Raw genomic sequence first — 23,342 nt, 5'->3', positions numbered from 1 at the left:
ATATATCCCATGGTATTATATAACCAAGCGTTATTAGTTATTGATCTGCAGTTACAGTATATTGTAGGACACTTTCAAAGGTTGCATGAGGTTAGAACTGCATGTCTTTGATGATTGGAGTCGGGAAGTCGGTATATCAAAGAGACATAGTAATTGTCCAGTATTATAATGACGCAACAAGCATCTGAGTACACCAAGAAGGAAGTTGAGGCGTTCACCAAAACAAAACAGATCCTTACCCTGTTCACTGCGTGTCTCCAGCCGGATGTCCTGATTGATTGCGGGAGCATCCTTCAGAAGTCCAATTATGCTATTAACTAGCTCTGGCTGATTGCCAGGAAATACACCAACATGTTCTCCTGGCAGATACTGAACTTCCTGGTAATTCTCACTGGAAAGTTTCACTAGGAGGGTGACACGGCTGAAAACAACAAGGAGGAACTCATAATAGGACTAATTACGTATACAGGATTTCCTCACTCTGAGCAGAATCAACAAATTCATTTACAGTGGGACTTGACTATATTACTGAGCTTCCTAATTTTTTCATAGGAGAAGATAATTTGGTGTTAGCTACTTTTTATCATTATTGTCATAAATATAGCAATAAGTCAACATTGACATCTGCATCGCTATTTCCATTGTTCTGTTCCATCATAGGAGCTGAAGGACTCCAAAAAAATGGAATAACTGGATATCTGATGTGATGGATACCAACAGCGCCCAGTGGACCCCATTGACTATAATTGGGGGTCTGTCATGTTCCTGTCATGGTGTCTATCATTTAATTGGAGAAAATAGTGCTGCATGCTGTGCTATATCATAAGAGCAGAACAAAAAATGGAAGTGCAAAAACTCTGATATGACAGACACCGAAAGTGTTTGAACAGCCCCCATTATATATTATATATTATAATGGGGGCTCTTGTGTTTCCACTATATTGTCCATCATTTTACCAAACAAAATAGCGCTGCATGCTGTGCTCCAGCATTTTTGACAGAATTTGAGATGAATGGACAAACCCTAAGATTTTGAAGGTCTTCAGTCTTCCTCATTCAAATTCCTTACAGGATCTGCCATAGTCAGACTGTTTGGTGATTGGGTGATTGAAAACCGATTCATGATGCTCATTTGGTCATCAGTTCTTTCGATCACTTTGGCTCAGATGTAAGCAAAATGTCAAAACTTATGACAATTGCTTACAGGTAAAACATATTAGTCAAATGTCAAAAGACGAGTAAATCAAAGGCTAAATCATAAGACTATTCTACGGAACACTTGACTGAATCCATTCCCATATAATTTTAGCCTTTGGATCCCTCTTATTCCAAGCAATATTAATAAATGCCATTGTTTTCGGGGTACTTACCTAGATTTAGGGCTTTGCAGATTTTCTTTTGATTTTAGGGTCATTTTTATGATACTTCTTGAATGCAGTTTTGAGAGGGCTGAACACAAAGGAAAAACACAACACTTTTGGTCATTTATGTGGATAATAGCTGACCATGCCTTACTTTCAGACTATACCCCTTAGTTTCTTTCTTTTAACAATATGTCATATTTAGGTGCTGATAAAGCTTGTACTATGGGGGAGATTTATGAAACTGGTGTAAAGTAGAGCTGGCTTAGTTTCCCATAGCAACCAATCAGATTCCACCTTTCATTTTTCACAGCTGCTTTGGAAAATAAAAGGTGGAATCTGATTGGTTGCTATGGGCAACTAAGCCAGTTCTACTTTGCACCAGTTTGATAAATCTCCACCTGTATGTCTAGAAATGGCACAATAAATAGGTTAAAGTATGCAGTTGCTGATTGCATGTCATTCACACACTCCATTCTGTAAACTGTTGATTACACTTGATTCTATGGGAAATTAAAATCCTGAAAATCACCACACACAGGCGATGCTGTGTTTAAAAGAAATAAAAATTGGCAACAAACATCTTTGCATTGTATGTAGAGAACTTCATATTCTCCTATTGAAAAACCTAAACACTGAGGGACATTTATCAAGACAGGCTTACGCCAGAAACTGAAGTCCATCCCTGCCATGGGGCTGACATGTACTTCAGCTATAACTGACGCCAGTTTCTTGAGTAAGGTATAGTAAATGTGGTGCGGTGCATGAAGCCCCGCTCCCTTTCTTGGCACTTTTGGAAAAGTGTTGAGAAGCTTAAAAAGTGACAAATTATGGTGCATATATGGAATTCTAAAAAATGTGCAACTTTTTTCACGCCACAATAATGGCGTGATGCCCTTAGTAAATGTCCTTCACTATGTTAGTTTGGGGATGTGCCCCCAGAAGTTACTCTGCCCTCGCCAGGGTATTTAAATACAGGTTAGGGCAGCTAACTGATTATTTGCCCAAAATGAAGAAAAGCCCAGCTAGGACTCATCTGATTTGATAACTGTAGCCCATTATCCTCCAGTCATCACTAATACACTCTTCCTTGTAGAAGGCAATTTGATGTTCTGGACAGATATGAAAGGCATTACAGTAATTATCCCCAGCATTTAGTTATCTGTCCAGTTTCCCATTAAACAATACAGTCGGTCTGTTTTACAGTTTAAGAATAAGTGGTCCTTTTACACAGCTGTTAATGTGCACTTCACTTTGCAGGCTGTTTCCTTAGTACATAGCGACCACACCTTTTCCGTTTTTCAGCTTTTAGACAGATGTTGGGTAACAATGAGCTCTATGTAAGTACTATGCAGAAGGAGAAGGATAACTGGGAACATAAAAGCTGGCTTCCTTAGCCTTGACAGCCTTGCTCTTCCCAGCGTTAAATCTGAGGAGCTACTTTTTGAAAATATGTTTGCATAAATAGCAATTACGAAATACATTGTTATTGTCAGAATTGCGCACTTTAACCATTGATAGCCTGTCTGTCCTAGTATTCAGACTACATCTCCTCATGGGTTTGTTGGGTAAGGTTGGTGAATTGCATCATATCCACGGCTAAAAGGAGCAGCTGCAATAATAAGATTATCATAAGCAATGGCCATTTATGCAACTCCGTAAATCGGGTTTCCCATAAATAACATGTATCATGGATACCATTTATATGGATACACCTTAATAAAATGGGAATGGTTGGTGATATTAACTTCCTGTTTGTGGCACATTAGTATATGTGAGGGGGGAAACTTTTCAAGATGGTGGTGGTGACCATGGCGGCCATTTTGAAGTTGGCCATTTTGAATCCAACTTTTGTTTTTTCAATAGGAAGAGGGTCATGTGACACATCAAACTTATTGGGAATTTCACAAGAAAAACAATGGTGTGCTTGGTTTTAACGTAACTTTATTCTTTCATGAGTTATTTACAAGTTTCTGACCACTTATAAAATGTGTTCAATGTGCTGCCCATTGTGTTGGATTGTCAATGCAACCCTCTTCTCCCACTCTTCAAACACTGATAGCAACACCACAGGAGAAATGCTAGCACAGGCTTCCAGTATCCGTAGTTTCAGGTGCTGCAGATCTCGTATCTTCACAGCATAGACGATTGCCTTCAGATGATACGAGATGTGCAGCACCTGAAACTACGGATACTGGAAGCCTGTGCTAGCATTTCTCCTGCGGTGTTGCTATCAGTGTGTGAAGAGTGGGAGAAAAGGGTTGCATTGACAATCCAACACAATGGGCAGCACATTAAACACATTTTGTAAGTGGTCAGAAACTTGTAAATAACTCATGAAAGAATAAAGTTACGTTAAACCAAGCACACCATTGTTTTTCTTGTGAAATTCCCAATAAGTTTGATGTGTCAAATGACCCTCTTCCTATTAAAAAAACAAAAGTTGGATTCAAAATGGCCGACTTCAAAATGGCCGCCATGGTCACCACCCATCTTGAAAAGTTTCCCCCCTCACATATACTAATGTGCCACAAACAGGAAGTTAATATCACCAACCATTCCCATTTTATTAAGGTGTATCCATATAAATGGCCCACCCTGTAGAATGTAACTGTTTTTAAATTGTCCATACAGTTTGTAATCATAGAATAATACCTGATCACCACTTCATATATTAACACCCAAAAGTAACCAACAATATTTGAAGGAATGAGGGGTGAGGTCCCCAATATCTAGTGCTTGGTGGAAGTCAAAGTGATTGACCCCCAACCAAGTTAATATTTATCACCTATCTTTTTGATAGGTGTGAAATATTTGTGAAAATATTCTGTTTTTGAAGGGGCTACAGAGTCAAGCTTTACTTGAATAGGAGCTGAGCTGCAGTAACCCAGCATGGCCACTACACTAATAGGTGGGGTGCCAGATGTTGAACCCCCACTCATCTGATATTGATGACTAGAGATGAGCGAATCGAAGTCAAATGAAATAACTTCGATCCGAATTTGAGGAAAAATTTGAAAAAAGCCAAATTTCCTTGCGGAGAGGTTGTTGTGGCCATCTTGATCTTGAAACCACTGAAAACTCCTGCTCGGTGATGGGTGACATCAACCACGCCACTGCACTGGCCAGGCTGATGACCATACCCAGTCAGTGTAATGGCATGATGACACATCACCACGTGATATTTTGCTCGGTCTCTTCAATCAAGATGTCTACGACGGCCTGTCCATGAGCCAATGAATAAGGTGAGGATGTTTTGGTGTTTTATTTTTACCCTGATGGGGTTCAATGACAGGGCAGCATTGTGCTCACTACATGCAACGGAATGCGCTTCTTGACAAAGTAATTGATAACGAATCGCATTTCTTTGTGAAATTCAGCGAAGCAGCCAAATCAAATTTTTTATAATTTTGCTCCTCACTATTGATGACCTATCTTGAGTAAAGGACATCAAAATCTGCAGCCCAGAAACCCCCTTTATGTTCAAACAAAATTTTCATTAGACACATACCTTTGATGTGATCTAAAGGATGACTTTCATTTACAAGACGATAATTTTCTGGAATCCAGCCTTCTGTTGAGGTATAACATTTTGGCAAAGTAATTTTCTGTCTGCCACGAATCTCAAACACTTCACAGGCAGCCTGAGAATGATAGAAGCACCCATGATTAATTGTGTGTATCGTTTATCTATATCGTTTGTATGACACAAAAAAGTCCTTGAAAAAGTGAGTGAGGCTAAAAATAAGTGTAAAAAAGTTTTTACAAATATAAAAAAATAAAAATATAAATTTAAGTAACCCACTTTCTTCATATAAAAAAATAACAATAAAAACAATAAATATTGTTGACATCGCCATGTCCTAAAATGCCAGTATTATTAAAATATAAATGTATTTATCCCATACAGTGAACATTGTAATGAAAATAAATATATAATATGGCTGATTCGTTGTTTTTTGTCTCTTCACCTCCCCCAAAAAATCTAAATAAAAATGCAAAAAGCCCTCACACAGCTCCATAGAAGTAAATACCAAGGAGTTATGGGGTCAGAACATGGCGATGCAAAGAAAAGTTTTTTTAATTAAGTTTTAATTAAAACACAAGACGAACTATATAAATATGGTATTGCTGTAATTATATTGACCCAGAGAATGAAGCTAATGCATCTTTTTTAGCACAAAGGAAACACCATAAAAATGAAACGCATAAAACTATGGCAGAATTGCAAATTATTTTAGAGTTCCACCGCATTTAGAATTTTTTTTCCAGCTTCTCACTATACTGTTTGCAATATCAAATGGTGGCATTGGAAAGTGCAACTTGTCCTACCAAAAGCAAGCCCTAATACAGCTACGTGAATGGAAAAATAAAAAAGTTATTGCTCTGGAAGTCTAGGAGTTAAAAACAAATACGCAGAAACTGAAAATCGCTTGGTCCTTAAAGGGGTTAAACAGCTATGCATACCTTAAAAGTGTGGATGGCCCATGACAGAAAAGCTTCCTCTTGCCCACTAAGTTCATCTCCTTCACCTGTAGGGCTGATCTGGAAGGCACCAAGCTGTGCCAGTTTCTGGTCTAGGGTATGGGCAAATGCACAAAACTGTGGATACATGCTGGAGCCAAGTCCAAAAACAGCATACCTGGTGTAAAAGCAGAGGTCTGTGAGACACACATGTTATAGATAACATAGATAAGTAGATAATGTTATATACTATATGCATCACCAAAATTGTACCATAATATATATCACATAGCATCATAAACTGAGCTGTGATAAAAGTAGGTTTCTGAAATGTGTTCTGCAAACCATGGATTTATCATTAATGTCTCTTTGTATCAGCCCACTTGGGCCGATGAAGGCTCCTATTGAGCCTGAGAACTCCCCTCTTAGGACTCATGCACACGGCTGTTGTTCGGCAATTCCATGCATTGGGGACCACAACTTGCGGTCCCCAATGCACGGGCAATATCTGTGCAGATTCTGCAGATGGATCCAGAACTATTCAACTTGAATGGGTCAGTGATCAGTCCGCACTGCAAAAAATAGAACACCAGACGCCGGGCTACCAACTGCTGCTTGAGCTATTCCTCGAGATGATAATCTTTTTACATTGTCCTGGAGGATGGAAGCTAAAGCATTTCTCAACTAATACACTATAATAGAATATATCTGTCTGCACACATTTCAACAAGCGCACGCAACTGTAACCCATCCCACCCGCAGTATGATTCTGCAGCTCAAACATAGGCACTACCTTCAAAATCACTCACCCACTGACCACCATGGGTAAGCAGGTTTCGGCTGTCTGTGCTTGTCGTAACATCTGTCTGTTCCTTCACTGTACTAAATAATACTAATTATCCCTTCATATGTTCTACATTACTGTATTGTTTAGGAGTTACAGCAGTTTACCCAGTGCAGTGTTTCTGTAGGCTTTCATACCTCAATTTGTCTTGCAATTTCTTCACGTTGAAAATTGATTTCTTGAATTTCTATAAAATAAAATAAAAATATTTAGAGAGCGCAGGTGTTCTGCCCAGCTGGGTTAGAGAATCATTTCAGATCATGTCTGCCTCAGTCTTGGTATTTCTGAAGTGTGGTTATAGCACCATCTAGCGGTGTTAAGTTGTATTACACTTTGTTTTTCCTGTTACAAAGACTACTGCATTGTGGGTGGTGCAAAGCATTCTGGGAAAGAGAAGTCTCCAGTCTCCAGGACACAGTACAGAGCTGTCCTATTCATGTCTCCTTCTCAAACTCCACCATCCTTGTAAAAGCATATCTGGTAAGAAATCTACCTTTGTTTCAGGGACATCATGTTATGCAGAGCTGTTCAGTTAGTTGTACTTGTTACTCAGGGAGTTGTTACTACTGTTAGCTAGACATGTAATCCTATGTATAGGCAGCCATTTTACCATGTGCTTTGAATGTCAATGCAAATATTATAGTATATGCTATACATGCTTACTACTTATACATGTTATTTTAATTTGTGTAGTTTTACCAAACAATCCTGTTTTACCAATCAATTAATCAATCGTATATAATCAATCAATCACATATATACGACCTGTTGACAAATAAACAAGTTAGACTACAAATAACAGTCCTCTTATTTGGAAGACAGGAATGGTTTATGCTGAGTGTCAGACTGCACACTGTCTGCACACAGCAGGCAAAGCAACATCATTACTAGTGCAGTAATGTAAAGCTAGATTGTCTTTGTCATTCTATCTCTGTGTCTGTCTGTCTATCTATCTATCTATCTATCTACTGTATCTCATAGATATCAATCTATATATCTATCTCATATCTATCTATCTTATCTATTTATCTATCTATCTATCTAATATCTATCTATCTATCTATCTCATTTCATCTATCATCTATCTATCTATCTATCTATCTATCTATTATCTATCTATCTATTTATCTATCTATCTTTTCTAGAGTAATCTCATTTTTGTAGGTGCATTGGCTTAAATATCTGTCGCCTATGGTTTCCTCATTGCCTTAGAGTTGGCCATTTTTCCACTATACAGTCTAAACCAGATATATTACACCCACCTCTCCATTGCTAGGGCAGTCACCATTCCCAAATGTACTTGTAACCACCAGGAGAAGAGATTCTTTATCCAAGTTTCCAATATTGTAATCTTCCATACAGACCACCTGCAATGTTAACCATTTTATTAAAACTACTTCTATAAGATATGTTCCTACAGTGATCATTAACATATAGATTTTATTTCTATAGAATAGCTGTTAAGGCTCTCTTCACACTATCATGCTGCAAAAACTATCTATGATTTTATGGGTGATTTAATTCTTAAAATGGAAATCGAGGTAACTGCAGTACAACCCCATGCCGTTTTTGCTATCAGGTTCTCCTCAATGATCACCATGTGAATAGACCAGCTGAGACTCTTTTCAGTTGAAGCTAACCTTCTCGCATTTGACTGATCACCATGGATCTGACCACCATGGATTTCTGCCCAGACTGGGCACTATGGACATTACTTCTTGAATACCAGGTGTAGCAGCTCAGGGGGTAATCATTAATCTGCAGTTAATGATCAATGTATTTTGGATGATGAAAAGAGATCATGGAAGGAAAAGTAAAAAGTTGAAACACATTTTCTTGGAAAGTCACAAGAAGCAGGTTCATATGTGTCCGCATTACTGATAAAAATGCCTTCTGCACTTTGATTGACAGGACAAGAAAGGCGTGATCACATTTACATTGCCTGGCCCTGTTAAATTGGAGAGGGTGCGGCAACTGCAGATAAAGCAGAGCCTCTAGGTGTAATGGCAACGCTCCCGTTTCTCCTAGAGGCTCATTTGCATTTATTAAAACATCACTTTTGTCAGCAATGCGGGCACATATAATAAGATGTCTTCAGCTGCCAAATGCACATGTAACAGGCCAGCCAGTGTCATAGGTACAAAGCTGCTGACAGATGCCATTATTCCATATAACAGCACATGTAAGGATACTATAGGTTTCTTACCTTAGTGTTAAAGGCATAGCTGAATAACATGTGCAACTTTTTTGCAAATGTCTCAGACTTCCCAGTTTCAGTCGCAAAGAGTATAGTTGCCTTCGTCCTGGAAGCCATAGATTTCCGCATAAGTGCTGAAGCAAAAAGAACTGCCCTAAAATAACAAATACAAAATGTACATTAAACATATAATGTATGCAACTAGCAAAACATGTCAGAGCAACCTATCGCCCATTTCTATAACAGGATTGACAGATGTTTCCTAAGCGTCCAGCAATGTTTTCTTCTGCAATGTCCACCAACCAAGTGGGCTCTTACAGTTATCTCATTTCAGCAGCCTGCTTGCTCCATCATTACAATATTGAAATCTCCCTTGTCATAAAGGATAAATGGGAACAGAGGCGTTTCATGTCACTACCAGTGGAAAGGCTGGGTTCCTATTCAGATATCTGGGTTAAAAATCTTGACTCTTACTTGGAAATAACACTCAGTTTGAATTCCTTCTTCGTTGGTTTACGGCTCTCGTCATGCCACTTGTGAGTTTTCCAAGCGTCAATCTGAAAAAATGTTTTACGTTTCCTTATCAATAAGCTAATAAAAATGTACAGGTAAATATTTTGTAGAAAGTGACAAGCTTCAACCTTCGATTCTGATGAACAGAATCAGTGGTTGTTTACTCTAAATACAACTGTAATATCTTTTCCTAAAGAGGACCCGTCACCTCTCCTGACATGTCTGTTTTACTAAGTATTAGCATTCCCCATGTAATAACAGTTCTGGAGTAAATTTTCATGTAACTCATGTAACTTTCATGTGCTATTTCTCTATTATTCCTTCTAGAACTTATTGAATGAATTGCCAGAAATTTGCAATAAAGGTCCAGCTGGGTGTTACCAGTTGTGGGTGTGTCCCTGCACAGTCTAACACTATCCAATCAGTGCTGCCAGTGTCAGACTATGCCGGGACCTATTTTCCCCCTTCCCCCCTCCAAATGGTAAGATCCAGATGGACCTTTATTGAAGATTCCTGACAATCCATTTATAAATTTCTAGAAGAAATAAGAGTTGTTATTACATGGGAAAATACAAGTGGTTACTAAAACAGATCTGTCTCGAGAGGTGATGGTTCCTCTTAGTAGTAAAAGAGTAGACTTTTCTCCTACCTGATAGTAGTAAAATGGATTCAGAATGTAATTGAGCATTTCCTGATGAAACACTTTAGTAACGCTTCCTGACATTGGTGGAACAAGCCAGACCCAATCTGCTGGACATCCTCCCCTTAACCGGTATTCATTCTCCATATGCTTCATGAAAGACTCGGCAGCAGAATGATGATCCATTATGGTCACATTGTTTTTCTAAAATATAGAAATTGTTTTATATAAGAACTTTGCATTCGTTTGATAGATCATTTCAGCAATCTGTCCCTGTCATTAAGATTTGCTCGATTTTTCCAAGATTGACCATCTTACCCAAATATACAAAAGATACAATATTAGCATATTGTATATTTTACATCCATTTGGAGTCTTTCTGGAACAAACTGCTTCTCTCTGACGTTTATGACCTATGCATTCTACGATCTGTATCACGATGGGAGCTACGGGAAGCCAATTTAGAATGAGGTCAAAATTGATGACCCGAGTGGTCCATAGCCTAGGAACAACCAGCTAAGAAGGGAGCCTTTAGACATTTCTCCCTGTGACATTTATGGGAATAATTTTCCTTTAAAAGGAAGAAGACTAACTGCACAATACCACTTACCGATGGCTACTCCGTAACTAAAAAGGGGTATCTCCATCTGATCCATATGATACGCCATAGATGTCTGACAAATGCAGGACCAACCTCTGACACCCACACCTATCTCTAGAATACAGCCACCTCTATCTAATCTAGATGTGGCAGCCAGTGGTGGTCACAGTGGTCACAATTATGGACGCAGCCAAGTGGGCTTTGCAATGCTGCTTCCATAGCACCCATGCAAGTGAATGGGAGTCACGGAAACAGCGTAGCACAGCTCACTTGGTTGTTTTCACCTCTAATTCCAGGTGGAACAAACTCAGGAGGGTCTCACTACTATATAGGAGTACCCCTTTAATGTCTTATCCAAAAAAGAGTCTTATGCACATGATAATTAGAGACCCACATGTTGCTGTTTTTTCAAGGAGGTGCAGAATGCCAATGAGGCTGTGAGAGCTAGACTATAAGGATGCTATGGGGCCCTTGGAGAGAAGAGTTAGCTCCATTCCCTTTGATGACTAGAACCTGTGCAGGACTCTTAGCAAACAAGGGGGAAGGGGGAGAGAATTGGCCAATAATCATGAAAAGAGCTTTTATTTACTGCACAATCATAAGTTATGTTTAAATTCTCCATTGCAATTTAGGAGATGAGTCCTCACCGGTCATAGGCCAATGGTCATAGTTTTGTACACAGCCTTGTGGCATGAATCCTAATTGTAAACTGTACAGCGACTAGCAATTTTTTATTTTTTTGTAATGGAAAATAGAATATTTAAGCTTAATACATAAAGTATATTGATTTGAACTTGCCCATAATGGCAGAACTTACCTGAAAGCTGTATAGAACGGCTAAATTAAGTTCAACAACTGCGTAGTCTTTCCACAGAGACGCAAGCTTGTGAGTTTCTAAACCCATCCTCCTTCCAATTTCCTGGAAAGTCACATTGGTATATGTTAGATATTTTACTCAAATGTAGATACAAACATAAAGAAGATCTGAATAATAATTCAACAGTTAGCTTCTTAATGGTCTAAATGCATGGATGTTGTTAAAATAATAAAAAATATATATATCCTTTACTCCCCCTTCCCAGTCTCCTCGAATTCAGCACCACTGATTGATCCCTTCTGCAGGACTGCAATAGTGATGTAATGAACTCAGCAGCCTTGTGCTATAAACCGCTGAAGCCAGTGACTGCAACGGTTTACAGGACTTCAATGCTGCAGCCCGGCAGGTAGGGGACTAAGTGGCGGCACTGGATTGGAGGGGGCTGGGAGTTGAGTTAAAGATTCTGATAACTCTGATAACCCCTTTAAAGTTATTTTACTCAGGCTTGCCAAGAGTGGGATTGTCAGATGATGACGATGAGAGAATACTGAGCTTTAACCAAGTGCCTGCAGCCTGCCTCCCTACACAGAAGATTTCTTCTGGGATGGTCACATGTTCTGCTGCAGCCAATGACTGGCTTCAGCAGTGAGTGACATGGCTAGATCACAACTAAAGCCAATCATTGGCTGCAGCAGGGCATGTGACCACGTCCAGGCAGCACAGGAAGTTTTTTTGTTTAAATATAGATATTGCCATTGAAAATTAAAAATAATATCATTAAAAATTCTTAAAAAATATGTTAAACATAAAAACGTGATTTAAACTATAGGTCATTTTCTGATGACACAGGCTGATCAGAAGTAATGACAAAAAAAACATAACTTCACAGCACACAAGAAATGGGTGGACTATGTGTCAGTTCCTGTTAGACTACTTTCCCATGGCCGTACTCAGTCATCTCTGCTGCAAAGGTTTCTTATTCTAAAAATGAAATGCTTAACCCTTAACCTCAGACCTCAGAACAAACCAACCATTGTATGAATGCACGTATGAGTTACCTCCAGCACATTGTACCGCTGAACATCACAGAAGTCTCGAACACCAATTTCTGTCCCCATGTACCAGCCATTAAAGGGGCAGGCTGTAAATTCAATGCCTCCAACTTCGAGCATCATGTTAGAAACTGCAGGTAGCGTGTACCACCTCAGGTTGAGATCCTTAAACCACTCAAATCTGAAAATAAGACAAACACTTACTCAGATGAACATCGCTGCTATCAAATATTACCATTCCTATTACACACTGCAACAAACAATTTAACAGTTTGGAGCAGGCAGCGTACCACACACCCCAACTACCGGTCTGGGGGCTGAGCAATGGGTGCTGATAGTCTAACTCTTTATAGGCATCTTATGTACAGCATGCTGTGTGCACTTTAAATTCAGTCCATCTTTCAATATACTATATTTTTGCAGAATTCTATACAGAATGTGACTCAAAAATTAATTTCAAATTAGGCTGTCTACAACAATCCATAATAGCAGCATTAATAAAGAACCCTAAATGAATAGAGAGTAGGGGGAGCGTATAATGGGCCATATACAGATGAGCTTCTCTTATCCTTTTTGGATTAGTCTATAGAACATCTATCTAGCAATCATCTAACTGTCCAGTATCTATCAATCTATCCAAAAACAGAAAATCAGAGCTGCACCGTTAAGTTTAAGTAAAGATGTGTAGCAGCAGCTGCAGACATGATCATGTCTCCAATTAAATAGGAAAAAAAATTCCACGGCACTCCCAAAAAAAGTTCAGTAGTAGCATTCTTAACTACCAATACACTGGTTATTAAAGAACACTACTACTGAACTTTTTGGGGGAGTGCGGTGATTTTTTTTATATCTATTCATCATTATTATTATTATTTCCTCATATAGTGCTAACATATTCCACAGCATTTTACAGGGGCATTATGATCACAGACATTATCTGTCTATCTATCTATCTATCTATCTATCTATCTATCTATCTATCTATCTATCTATCCATCTATCCATCTATCCATCTATCCATCTATCATCTATCCATCTATCATCTATCCATCTATCATCTATCTGTCTATCTATCCAGCTTGAAAAAATGCTCCACTGAGTGAGCTAAAGCGTTCACATGGGTAAACAAAAAACACCCACTTTTCAAGGATGCCTATGGAGTGCTACGCCTTTATTCAATTATATATCGATCTCTCTGCTTTCATAGATATATACATGATATATCTGAGCTCAAAATTATACAATATTCTGTTTTTCAACTGATTTGAATTATAACCATCTCTTACTTTGGGTGCTCCATTATAACTTCAGGTATTAGATCTCTAGGTATTTCAAATAATTCTGGATCCTCTCCATTTGCCTGCAGTATCAGAGGGAGAATCTCAAATCGCTCATATTTTGGCTTCCATCCAAGCTGCATACATAGCTAGAAAAATAGTTAAGATTGAATTATGAAATGTATGACATAATGTCATCTTCAGTATTTCCTTAAACCTTCCCCATCCACCCGCTACATATTTATACACTGGATCAGTACTACTTAAAACAACGGTTTATAAATCTAACCCTGTACCTCTCAGTCATAAAAAAACCCTGCTTCTAATGCTTTTAATCAACTGAATTCATAATAAATATCACATTAATATTAAAGAGGACCTTTCACCAGAATAAAGTATCTAAACTGACTATACAGACGTGTAGAGCGGCGCCCAGGGATCCCCCTGCACTTACTGTTATCCCCAGGCGCCGCTCCGTTCTCCGGTTATAGCCTCTGGTATATTCATAGTTAGGCTCCACCCAGTGGAACCTGCCGCGGTCTCCTTCTCCTATGCTGTAGCGCTGGCCAATCACAGCGCTCAGCTCATAGCCTGGCAGGTTCCCCTGGGTGGAGCCTAACTATGAATATACCGGAGGCTATAACCGGAGAACGGAGCGGCGCCTGGGGATAACAGTAAGTGCAGGGGGATCCCTGGGCGCCGCTCTACACGTCTGTATAGTCAGTTTAGATACTTTATTATGGTGAAAGGTCCTCTTTAAATCCAGTTCTACAATTTAATGCACAAAGGGGAAGAAAGATCAGATAAAGAGGTTTGCTTTTTTATCCCTAGAAACAGCACCACTCTTGGTCATGGGCTGTTTCTGGTATTGCATTTTGGCCTCATTCAAGTAAAAGAACCTTAACTGTAGTATCAGACACTCAGTTTATAGATATGTGAGGAGCTGTTTCTCCAAAAAAGACGTCCCTATGTTCTAATCTTGAACAATCCTTTAACCTAAAACCAAATCTAACTGTAATGTGTTCAGTAGCCCATTTACAATTATCCAAGGACAGAAATGATGTTTTCTTTTACTTACAAGCAAAAAAGCTGTGACAATCAGAAAAAAACTTCTCTAGGATGCAGTCTACCATAAACCCACTGTGACCAGTTCCCCAACTGTCAGGACCTAAAGGCCCTGCAAACATCAAAGATCAGTGGCCCCCTCTTGCCCCAAGCTTATGGTTGCCCATCTAAGCTCTGGTGATTGCCTAGATTGCTGCCAAAACATCCCTGAGTTCAATATTTGGCTCCCCCAGAAGGGGGACACAGTAGCTCGAGAAACTTGAGGTCCACCCTTCCCCCTAGATCATCAGGATGTCCCATATTCAAAATACTATCCCTCATCTCCCAGTTGCCATCCTTGTAGAGCTGCCATCCTTATTACACAATTCACTAATATTGCATTAAAACAGGAAGCTAATGAAAACTCTTGCTATGGCTGCACAAATAAGAACGAAGAAGGCTGTAGACAATCACTTCTATTTTTATAGTTCCATTTTTGTAATGCAGTGGATGAATATAACTGCTAAAATATTTTTTGTGTGCAGATATCCTCCAGTCACATACCTCTGTAAACTCTATGCTGGCAGGATCTCCAATGATTACCCCATCGGGCATTTCATACCCTGCGTACCGAATCAGCTGGCTGTTCCAGACTCTGAAATCATGTGTCCCATCAGTACGCTGAGGAAATATGGTAATCGCTGATCTGAGAGAAAGACAATATGGAACAATTCATATGAATTTCAGTGAAAACTGGGTTAATGATTATCTTGAAACATTCTCATGGAACATTGGCAGGTTGACAGATGTAAGAGTTTCATCAAAGATGGAGAAGCATCATGGTTTCCTTTTGGCTTTCAGGTGGCATGACCTCTCATATTCCACCAGACTCTGGCTGGGTCAATGTCTGAGCAGAGGAGGATGTGCTGTGTTTGACTGTGGTAGATATAGCATTTAAACCAGACACCATACAGTAGTCTGATGGAGAAAACACTAACTTTCACACAGTGCATTATAGTGCATTGCCTTTAGGATCAATCAGTTTGCTACTGACTTAGCCAGCTGAACTTAAAAGGCAGCTCTGAATGTGAATGGGGTACCAAACTAAATAACTGAAGACTTTGTCAAGTCTTATGCACTTGTTAAAGGTGTTTTCCCAATCTTTCACTCTGATGGCCTATCCTCAGGATAGGCCTTTGATATTTGAGACCCCACACCCCTGACGATCAGCTGTTCTAAAGTAGCTCCAGCAGGAGAAGTCAGCACCAGAACTACATCTCTGTCCATTATGAGCAGTGGACGGAGGTGTTCACTATAGCGCTTCTCCATTTGAAGTGAATGGGAGCAGCACTGTAGTAACCAGCCCCGTCCACTACAGATCAGATATTGATGGTCTATCCTATATCCTAAGAAAACCCCTTTTTAGAAAATACTGTAGATTACCTGCAATTGTTTAAAAAATGACTGATTAAAAGAAATCTTTGTGTCATTTAAGATGTACTCGGTTCTGCTACAGCTTAATTTAAGGAAACATTAAGTTACTTAACATTATATCCAGAACTCTACCAGAGTGTTCACAGTCCAGTTGGTCTTTAAATGTTTATAATGCTCTGCTGCATATACACAAAATTGAGGTAACTTTCGGGAATCATTTTGGTTAGAAAATCTCTCTGCATATGGTGCAATTCTGTGTGGTTGCTGTTGTTTCTGTGGGGCTGTGTCTGTGGGGCCCAGGAGTCCTTAGCCTGACAGCAGGGCACCGTTGGACTGCTAGGTATCGCTGCCTGCGGATGCGGTGGTAGTCACCACATGGAGAGTAGGGACGCACTCAAAAAAGGCCACCTTGACGTCGTGAGTAGGCTTATGCATTTTGATCAAAAAGTACTGTATACAAAGCAATAGATCAATGCATAGTTTGCATAGTAATGTATACTGTATTTTAAATAAAAATCTACCTTTTGGGTCCACAGCTCCTATTCAGACCTATCTGTCGCTATAGTTACATACAACAAACAAACCTTGTACAATCTGATCTTTAAACCCAACAATATACAAAATTGCTTCATTTTTGTTTCTTTTAGATGAACTGAATTAATAAAAAAAATGTGATCCCTTGAAACTGAACAGTTGGCAGTATGCGAATCCATTCACCTTATATATGCCAATTTCACAGTTTTGCTTAAAGGGGTTATCCCATGATTAATGTAAAAAATAAAAATCTGACACCGTATAGTCCATGACAACACCTTTCTAACAAAGCTAGAACCAGCACATGGATCCAGAGATCTCCCCATTCATTGCTCCGCTAGATTTATATAAAGCTAGCAGCTCATGGGGAGTGTCTTTTCTGCTGCAGCTCAGGGGGCGTGTCTCAGCTCTCCCTATCACAGCTCAGGAGGCAGATGAAGGATGAAACTGAGCATGTGCGGCCATCTCAGTGAGCAGGTCAAAGAAATAAGAAAAAGAACAAACAGTAGATGGCGCTATACAGATACATTTTATTGAATAACTCTGTGGCTATACCAAATTTTCTAATTACATGCAATTACAAAAGTATTCAGATCCAGGTGCTGGTTTGAAAACTGTTGGATATTTTTCATGGGACAACCCCTTTAAGTAATCTATTGATATTAATAGGGCTATTAGATATTAATATATAATATAAATTTAATATCCCTGTATTATAGACCAATTGCCTATTTTTACAGCAGAGAAGAAATTTCAAAGACGGGTACATATTTACTATGCTACGTATCTTACAAACACCTACCAGAACAGATGGAGAATGAAGTTGCATGAAAATTTGATAACTCTATTTTAAAAGGAGACATACAATTACCTTATATTACCACCATTTGTGGAGTATTTTATATGACGACAGATGAGCTGGAACATTTCTTGAGTTGTCTTGCAGTCCCGGGCATCAAACACCTTAAATGGAAAGTATAAGATGGGATTCATGGAATTTAGCAGATAATTATTAAATATCTTATGCCCAACCATGACATCATGTATTAGGGAGACAAATTAAGAATGGCTCCTGATTATATACCTGGTATTTTTATGTAATGGAGGGAAGCAGAATCAAAATCCCTAATGCAGTTGATACTAAACTTAAAATTTTTGTTTAGGTAAAAATATCACACACAAAAAGGAAACAAAAGCTCACCGCCTAGATAAATTCAGTTCACAAGTCCATAGTGATGCTTGGTGCACAGAGACACTGGACCAGATTCCAGGTGTATTGCAGCAACTGAAGGAAGGAAATATCCAGCGCCGAGTATAAACGTGAACTAAAAACTTTATTTGGATGTTCATAAAATTTTATGTGGGAATGTACCACTTGTTTTTAATGTATATCCAATAAATAAAGTTTTTATTTCACCTTTATGCTTGGCGCTGTATATTCTCTTCCTTCAGATGCTGCATAAATATAACGATTACCAGATTAGTTTCAAGGCCCAGTGTATTGGTACGTGAATCTGAACAGAACCTGACCCGGGAATGAGCAGCTGTATGTAAATGGAGGGTTCTGGTGTGGGGTCTGAATAGATTTAGTGATCTGTGAGTCTGGATTTCTTTTTGGGTCTAGAATCTAAGTTGATTTTGGGGTCTGGTTTGGGGGTCTGGATTCTTTAGGAGTCTTGTCTGGGGTTTGCATTAAATTTAGGGATCTGGCCTGAGGTCTGGATTTGGGATCTGATGTAAGGTCTGGTGTGGTTTGGGATCTGATCTACGGTCTGCTTTAATTTTGGGGTCTGATCCAGGATCTGAATTAATTTAGGCTCAGGACGTCATCTGTGTGCTGTCCGCATCCATGTGGCCATTCGCGAATTATAGAACATGCCCTATTCTTGTACATTTTGCAGACAAGAATAGCCATTTGTAATGATAGGTTTGAGAAAATTGCAGAATGCTTATATCCGGTATCTGTATTTTGCAGATCCGTGGTTTGCAGACCGCCAAATGGATACAGTCATGTGTATGAAGCCTTATACGAGGCATACTGCAGTGCGGCAATACAGTTATGGGACCCATATTATAGGTTCATACAAATTGAAGCAAGCCGTAATATGTCTGTGTGCATGAGCCCTTAGTCACATGATACATACACATGTATACAGGGTGAGATTTTGGTGGTCTGCGTATTAGGAGGCACCAAGCCAAACTTTTGTAGCAGGGTCGATGGGCTTTATGTACGTCTCTGTTTTGCTGATATTTTCTAGGTTCTCATCAAAGGCAGTTCTTCACAGATGATTATCATTTGATAATAAAGGGAACCCAAAAGACATATTCTTGAGTACTAAGATTTATTTACCTGCAAATTATTCCACTGGATCCGTCCTATACACCTGGGGGCATTTCTCCACGCCTGTTTCGATGCAAATACCAACTCATCGTATGTTAACTGGTAGGTTCCCGTATTTTCAATATCTTTGGTGACTGTTTCCAGTCTATTAAGGTAGTTTTCTATTTGGGGCCTGAAATTAATTGAGAGAAAAATTATATTTAAATATTTTCATGTTATTATAATAGAGAAAGTATTAAGGGGCTTTTCTTGCTGATTCCTTTAGCCTGGTAGTATTATTGGTTGATGAAAGAGTAAACTAAATACACATGTAATTTACAGTAAATATAATTATATTTATTCAGGGATGTAGATATAGTGGGTGCAGATGTAGCAGTGGTACCCTGCCCTCTGACACATAAGTCTTATAAATGGAACATGGAAGGTGGAAGGAACTGTAGTGGAGCCCTGGACCTTCAAGTTACAACTCTGTACTGACTATATGGACAGAGAATGGACCAAACTACTCATAACGATAACTTACTCTTTGAAAGACTTGTAATATTGATTAATAAACTCCACTGCTTGAGGTAATATCACATCCTGAGGTACTGCCTTATCCCTTGGACCTCGCACATAGCACTTAGGATTCATTATTGATCCATGACAAACAGATGACTGGCAACTGAGGCTCTGTAAATGAGAAATGTGATTCATTATGTCATCATCAATCATAACACTTGAGGAATTTCTTAAAGGGAAAACATCTGAAGCTTGAATGAGAGGCTGTGGCTTAAAGGGGTTTTCTGGTTAGATAGTTATTCTATAGCCACAGGATAGGGCATAACTATTAGATTTGCAGGGGTACGACCACTGGGACCCAAACCAGTTATAAGAATGGGGAACCTGTAACCCCAAAATGAATGGAGCCACTAGTAAAGCATGTACATTGCCGTTCCATTCATTGTATACTGGGCGGAAGGAGATAGCCGAGTACAGTGCTTGTCTATTTCAGTTTTTTTTATAAAGATGAATGGAGCAGAAGCACATGTCTGACTTGCTGCTCCATTCACTTCAAAAGGTATGGGGAACCTGTTTTTGCAATAATTTGGGATCCTGGCAGTCTTACTCCCACCAATCAAACAGTTATCCCCTATACTTTTAATAGGGGATAAGTCATGTAAGGGTATTGCCACATGGTCTGGTTTCCTAATGAAGTTTTGGAAGCCAAAACCAGAAGTGAATTCAAAAAAGAGAAGTCCTATCTGTCCTTTATACTTTATCTGCTTTTATGATTAACTCCCGATTTTGGCTTCCAAAATTACATGAGTAAACCTGACCGTGAGTATATACCCTAACCAGAATACTCCTTTATACAAATTTTCTGTAACTCCTATAGAGATAAATGTGTGTCACCTCTCCATGCATTTTCATTGTGGTCATGGCAGGCATCTCAGGCAGGAAAGGGGTCAGGGTTTTCTTTGGGACCTGCATCTATCACACATAAACTATGCTTGGGGCATGTTCCTTGGACTCTTCTTATAGGTGGATGTTCTGGGTGGATTTGGATGGTACCCACTCCCGAGAGAGATTACTTAGAAAACCAATTTCAATTAACTTATTAGGGATTAAATAAAGGGGAGTCCCCAATACAGAAAAGAATGGCTACAATGAGAATTTTTTGCTCTGGAGAACCTATGAGTTGTGTAGACAGCAGAATGACTAAAATCTGTGTAATGCTTCATTTCCCCTCTGGTGGGCCCTGACGGGGGACTGAATACATCTTAGTTCTCTCAATGATCACAGATGATTACTTGCAACCCAGAAACAGATCACCCTGTGATCAACCTATTGTTAGGGGATCCTTCTAACTGGAAGGGATTGTCCAAAGCATTCAACAATGCAACATCACCAAAGCCAAAAGAGGTAATAGTAGAATGACTAATATAGGTTGGGTGCTTATAGTAGAATGAATGCCTGCTACATTTGTCCATGGTAATATACCAAGTGATACTGTTGATCAGAGGCACCCGGAATTGTACAAGAAGTTTCTACAACATGAACTCATACAAGAAAGGCAGAATTGATAACATAGCCAAGACTGAAGGATTGCTGTTATCCGCAGGGACATGATACAACTCTTCATGTAATCAGCTATTCACGATGAAGTGCACAAATCTGTATCAATCTGTATCAATCTGAATCAATTATGTCAAATGTAGTCGAAAGAAATGAGAAATTTGGTATAGGACATCCTACCTGTTTTGCATTGAGATGTAATGTGTCTTGCAAAATCTTTCCATCCTCATAGTTTCTTAGCTTGAGATATTTTGGACAAGCCAATTTTTTGCACGAATGACCATGGTTTTCCAGAGCACCCTTCTGAAAGACGCAAATACGGTTAATAGAAAGCTCATAAGTTAAAAATTTATTGTTTTCCCTGTTGTGGCACTATCCCAATTTCCAAATTAGGGAAGAGACATGGCCTTTGAAGAGTAAGATCAGCATCGCTTGAATTTAAGGGTGGTTAAAATGATGAGTGGAATAAGGGTGGATCAGGATGTAATCTTATCTTATCATGGGCAATGTTGGAAAATGTGTTGTTCCACTATGTAAGGCAGTGAGTTCCTTTTATAGGGTCACTTCCATCAGGGAATTTTTAAATGTCAATATTCAAAAAGAACAATAGATGAAATGAGGCAATAATTGTAGGGTGGACAAACAATTGCCCAGGGGCCTCCACTGCCAAGGAACCTCCAGTTTCCACTTAACTGTATATGAACAAAGTATATTAGACTGTCTGTGTATTCTGCTGTCCTTAGCAGAATCTGATGAAAATTATCTAATGCATATGAACAGCTTAACTAACTCATGAGTTACTAAGGAGGGTCACTCTAGAAATTTCTGTCCAGAGGTGTCTACCACCTTTGGATCAAGTGGCCTCCTGATCCAGTTCTGGATGAAAAGGGTAGTCTCAAAATGTCTCTACCTTCCCAACCATTCATCCTTCAAATGTTTGTCATAGGAAATGGCTGCAATATCTCAAAAATATTCAGTATTCAGTTTAACTCCTAACATTCTTTTTCCCAGGATTTTTAAAGGGGTTATGCCACAACTTTTTTTTCTGCTCAGTTATCTGCTTATTTAGAGATAGCAAGGGGTGCTACCAGAGATCAAAATGCAATGGCACATACAATATTTTTTATTGCATGTATATTGCAATAATACATTTACAGTGCCCTATTCATTGCATAGTAACAGTTTTTGTGAAATAAGGGGCTGGCCAGAAACAAAATTTATCACCTATCCAGGATAGATAATGAAAAATGTATTGCTGGTGGCCAGACTACTGGGATCCCCTTACGGATCACAATAACAGGGGTCTCTGAATCACTTATTGAAATGGAGCAGCAATGTGCATGCACAACTACCGCTCCATTCAGTGCCTATGTCGTTTTCGCTGTCTTTCTAATACAAGTAAATAGAGCAGTGGTCACCCATGCACACTATCGCTCTGTTCACTGAGGATACTCAGGTTCCACTGTTCTTGTGATCGGTGGAAGTCCCAGATTTGACCCTCCCCCAATAATGATAAATGTATATAGTTAGTTGGCATTCAACACAACACATAGTTAATTATCCGCAGCTTTGGAGGGGTGAGCCGCTGTACAAGTTATTTTTGCCCATACATATCCACAGGCTAGGTGAGATATATTATTACTGGGCTAACCCTTTAAATAATCAAGATACAAACACAAATATTTTATTACTTTATGTCATTAATGTATCTTATATGCCAGGGCCACCAACTATAGCAACCAGCTCATACTAAACTAGGTGATCATTTAGTACTTACTTGTAATCCTACTTTTATTTCGGCCATATCGCTTTTTGTGCCATTGGATTTGGTGTCCTCTTCTTTCAACTTACTTTAAAAAAAAAAATAATATCATGGGTGGTTAATAGTAGCAGTAATATGGTGGTCAGGCACCATTTTTTTTTTTTATTATTCAAATTTTTTATTCAAATGTTTTATATTATCTGTGATGAGATTTAAATATGATATTAGCTTCCCCTTTGTTGTCTGTAAGTCACAGGTACAGCCTTTCACCTCTTAATGGTAAGTAACAGGCCAAACAAAATAACCACAAGTAAGGAGTTTATCCAGTAAGATATGTATTATAACTGGATAGAGGGTCTCTAGACTGAATATCAGTCAAAATTAGGGCGCATGTGGACAAGGG

At 39.0% G+C, this 23,342-nt stretch overlaps 1 protein-coding gene across 1 annotated transcript in view; it reads right to left on the bottom strand.

Moving 5' to 3' along the window:
• The window catches only part of NOS2 (nitric oxide synthase 2), a 50,856-nt gene that overhangs the window by 17,526 nt on the left and 9,988 nt on the right, over nt 1-23,342 (bottom strand). Inside the window, exons 3-20 of the mRNA XM_040423516.1 lie at nt 22,955-23,027; nt 21,358-21,480; nt 19,643-19,791; nt 19,129-19,291; nt 17,650-17,741; nt 15,375-15,516; nt 13,776-13,915; nt 12,496-12,670; nt 11,438-11,539; nt 10,029-10,223; nt 9,341-9,423; nt 8,876-9,020; nt 7,932-8,036; nt 6,807-6,856; nt 5,829-6,003; nt 4,873-5,005; nt 1,371-1,449; nt 240-421 (exon numbers count right to left, since the gene is read on the bottom strand). Of these exons, the coding sequence (XP_040279450.1) occupies nt 240-421; nt 1,371-1,449; nt 4,873-5,005; nt 5,829-6,003; nt 6,807-6,856; nt 7,932-8,036; nt 8,876-9,020; nt 9,341-9,423; nt 10,029-10,223; nt 11,438-11,539; nt 12,496-12,670; nt 13,776-13,915; nt 15,375-15,516; nt 17,650-17,741; nt 19,129-19,291; nt 19,643-19,791; nt 21,358-21,480; nt 22,955-23,027 (2,306 nt within the window). The remainder of the gene's footprint in view (nt 1-239; nt 422-1,370; nt 1,450-4,872; nt 5,006-5,828; nt 6,004-6,806; nt 6,857-7,931; nt 8,037-8,875; nt 9,021-9,340; nt 9,424-10,028; nt 10,224-11,437; nt 11,540-12,495; nt 12,671-13,775; nt 13,916-15,374; nt 15,517-17,649; nt 17,742-19,128; nt 19,292-19,642; nt 19,792-21,357; nt 21,481-22,954; nt 23,028-23,342) is intronic.

The sequence above is a fragment of the Bufo bufo genome, chromosome 3 (genome assembly GCF_905171765.1).
Source record: "Bufo bufo chromosome 3, aBufBuf1.1, whole genome shotgun sequence".
Lineage (NCBI taxonomy): Eukaryota > Metazoa > Chordata > Amphibia > Anura > Bufonidae > Bufo > Bufo bufo.
Note: the sequence above shows the minus strand (reverse complement) of the source record. Positions and strands in the feature narration are given on the sequence as shown.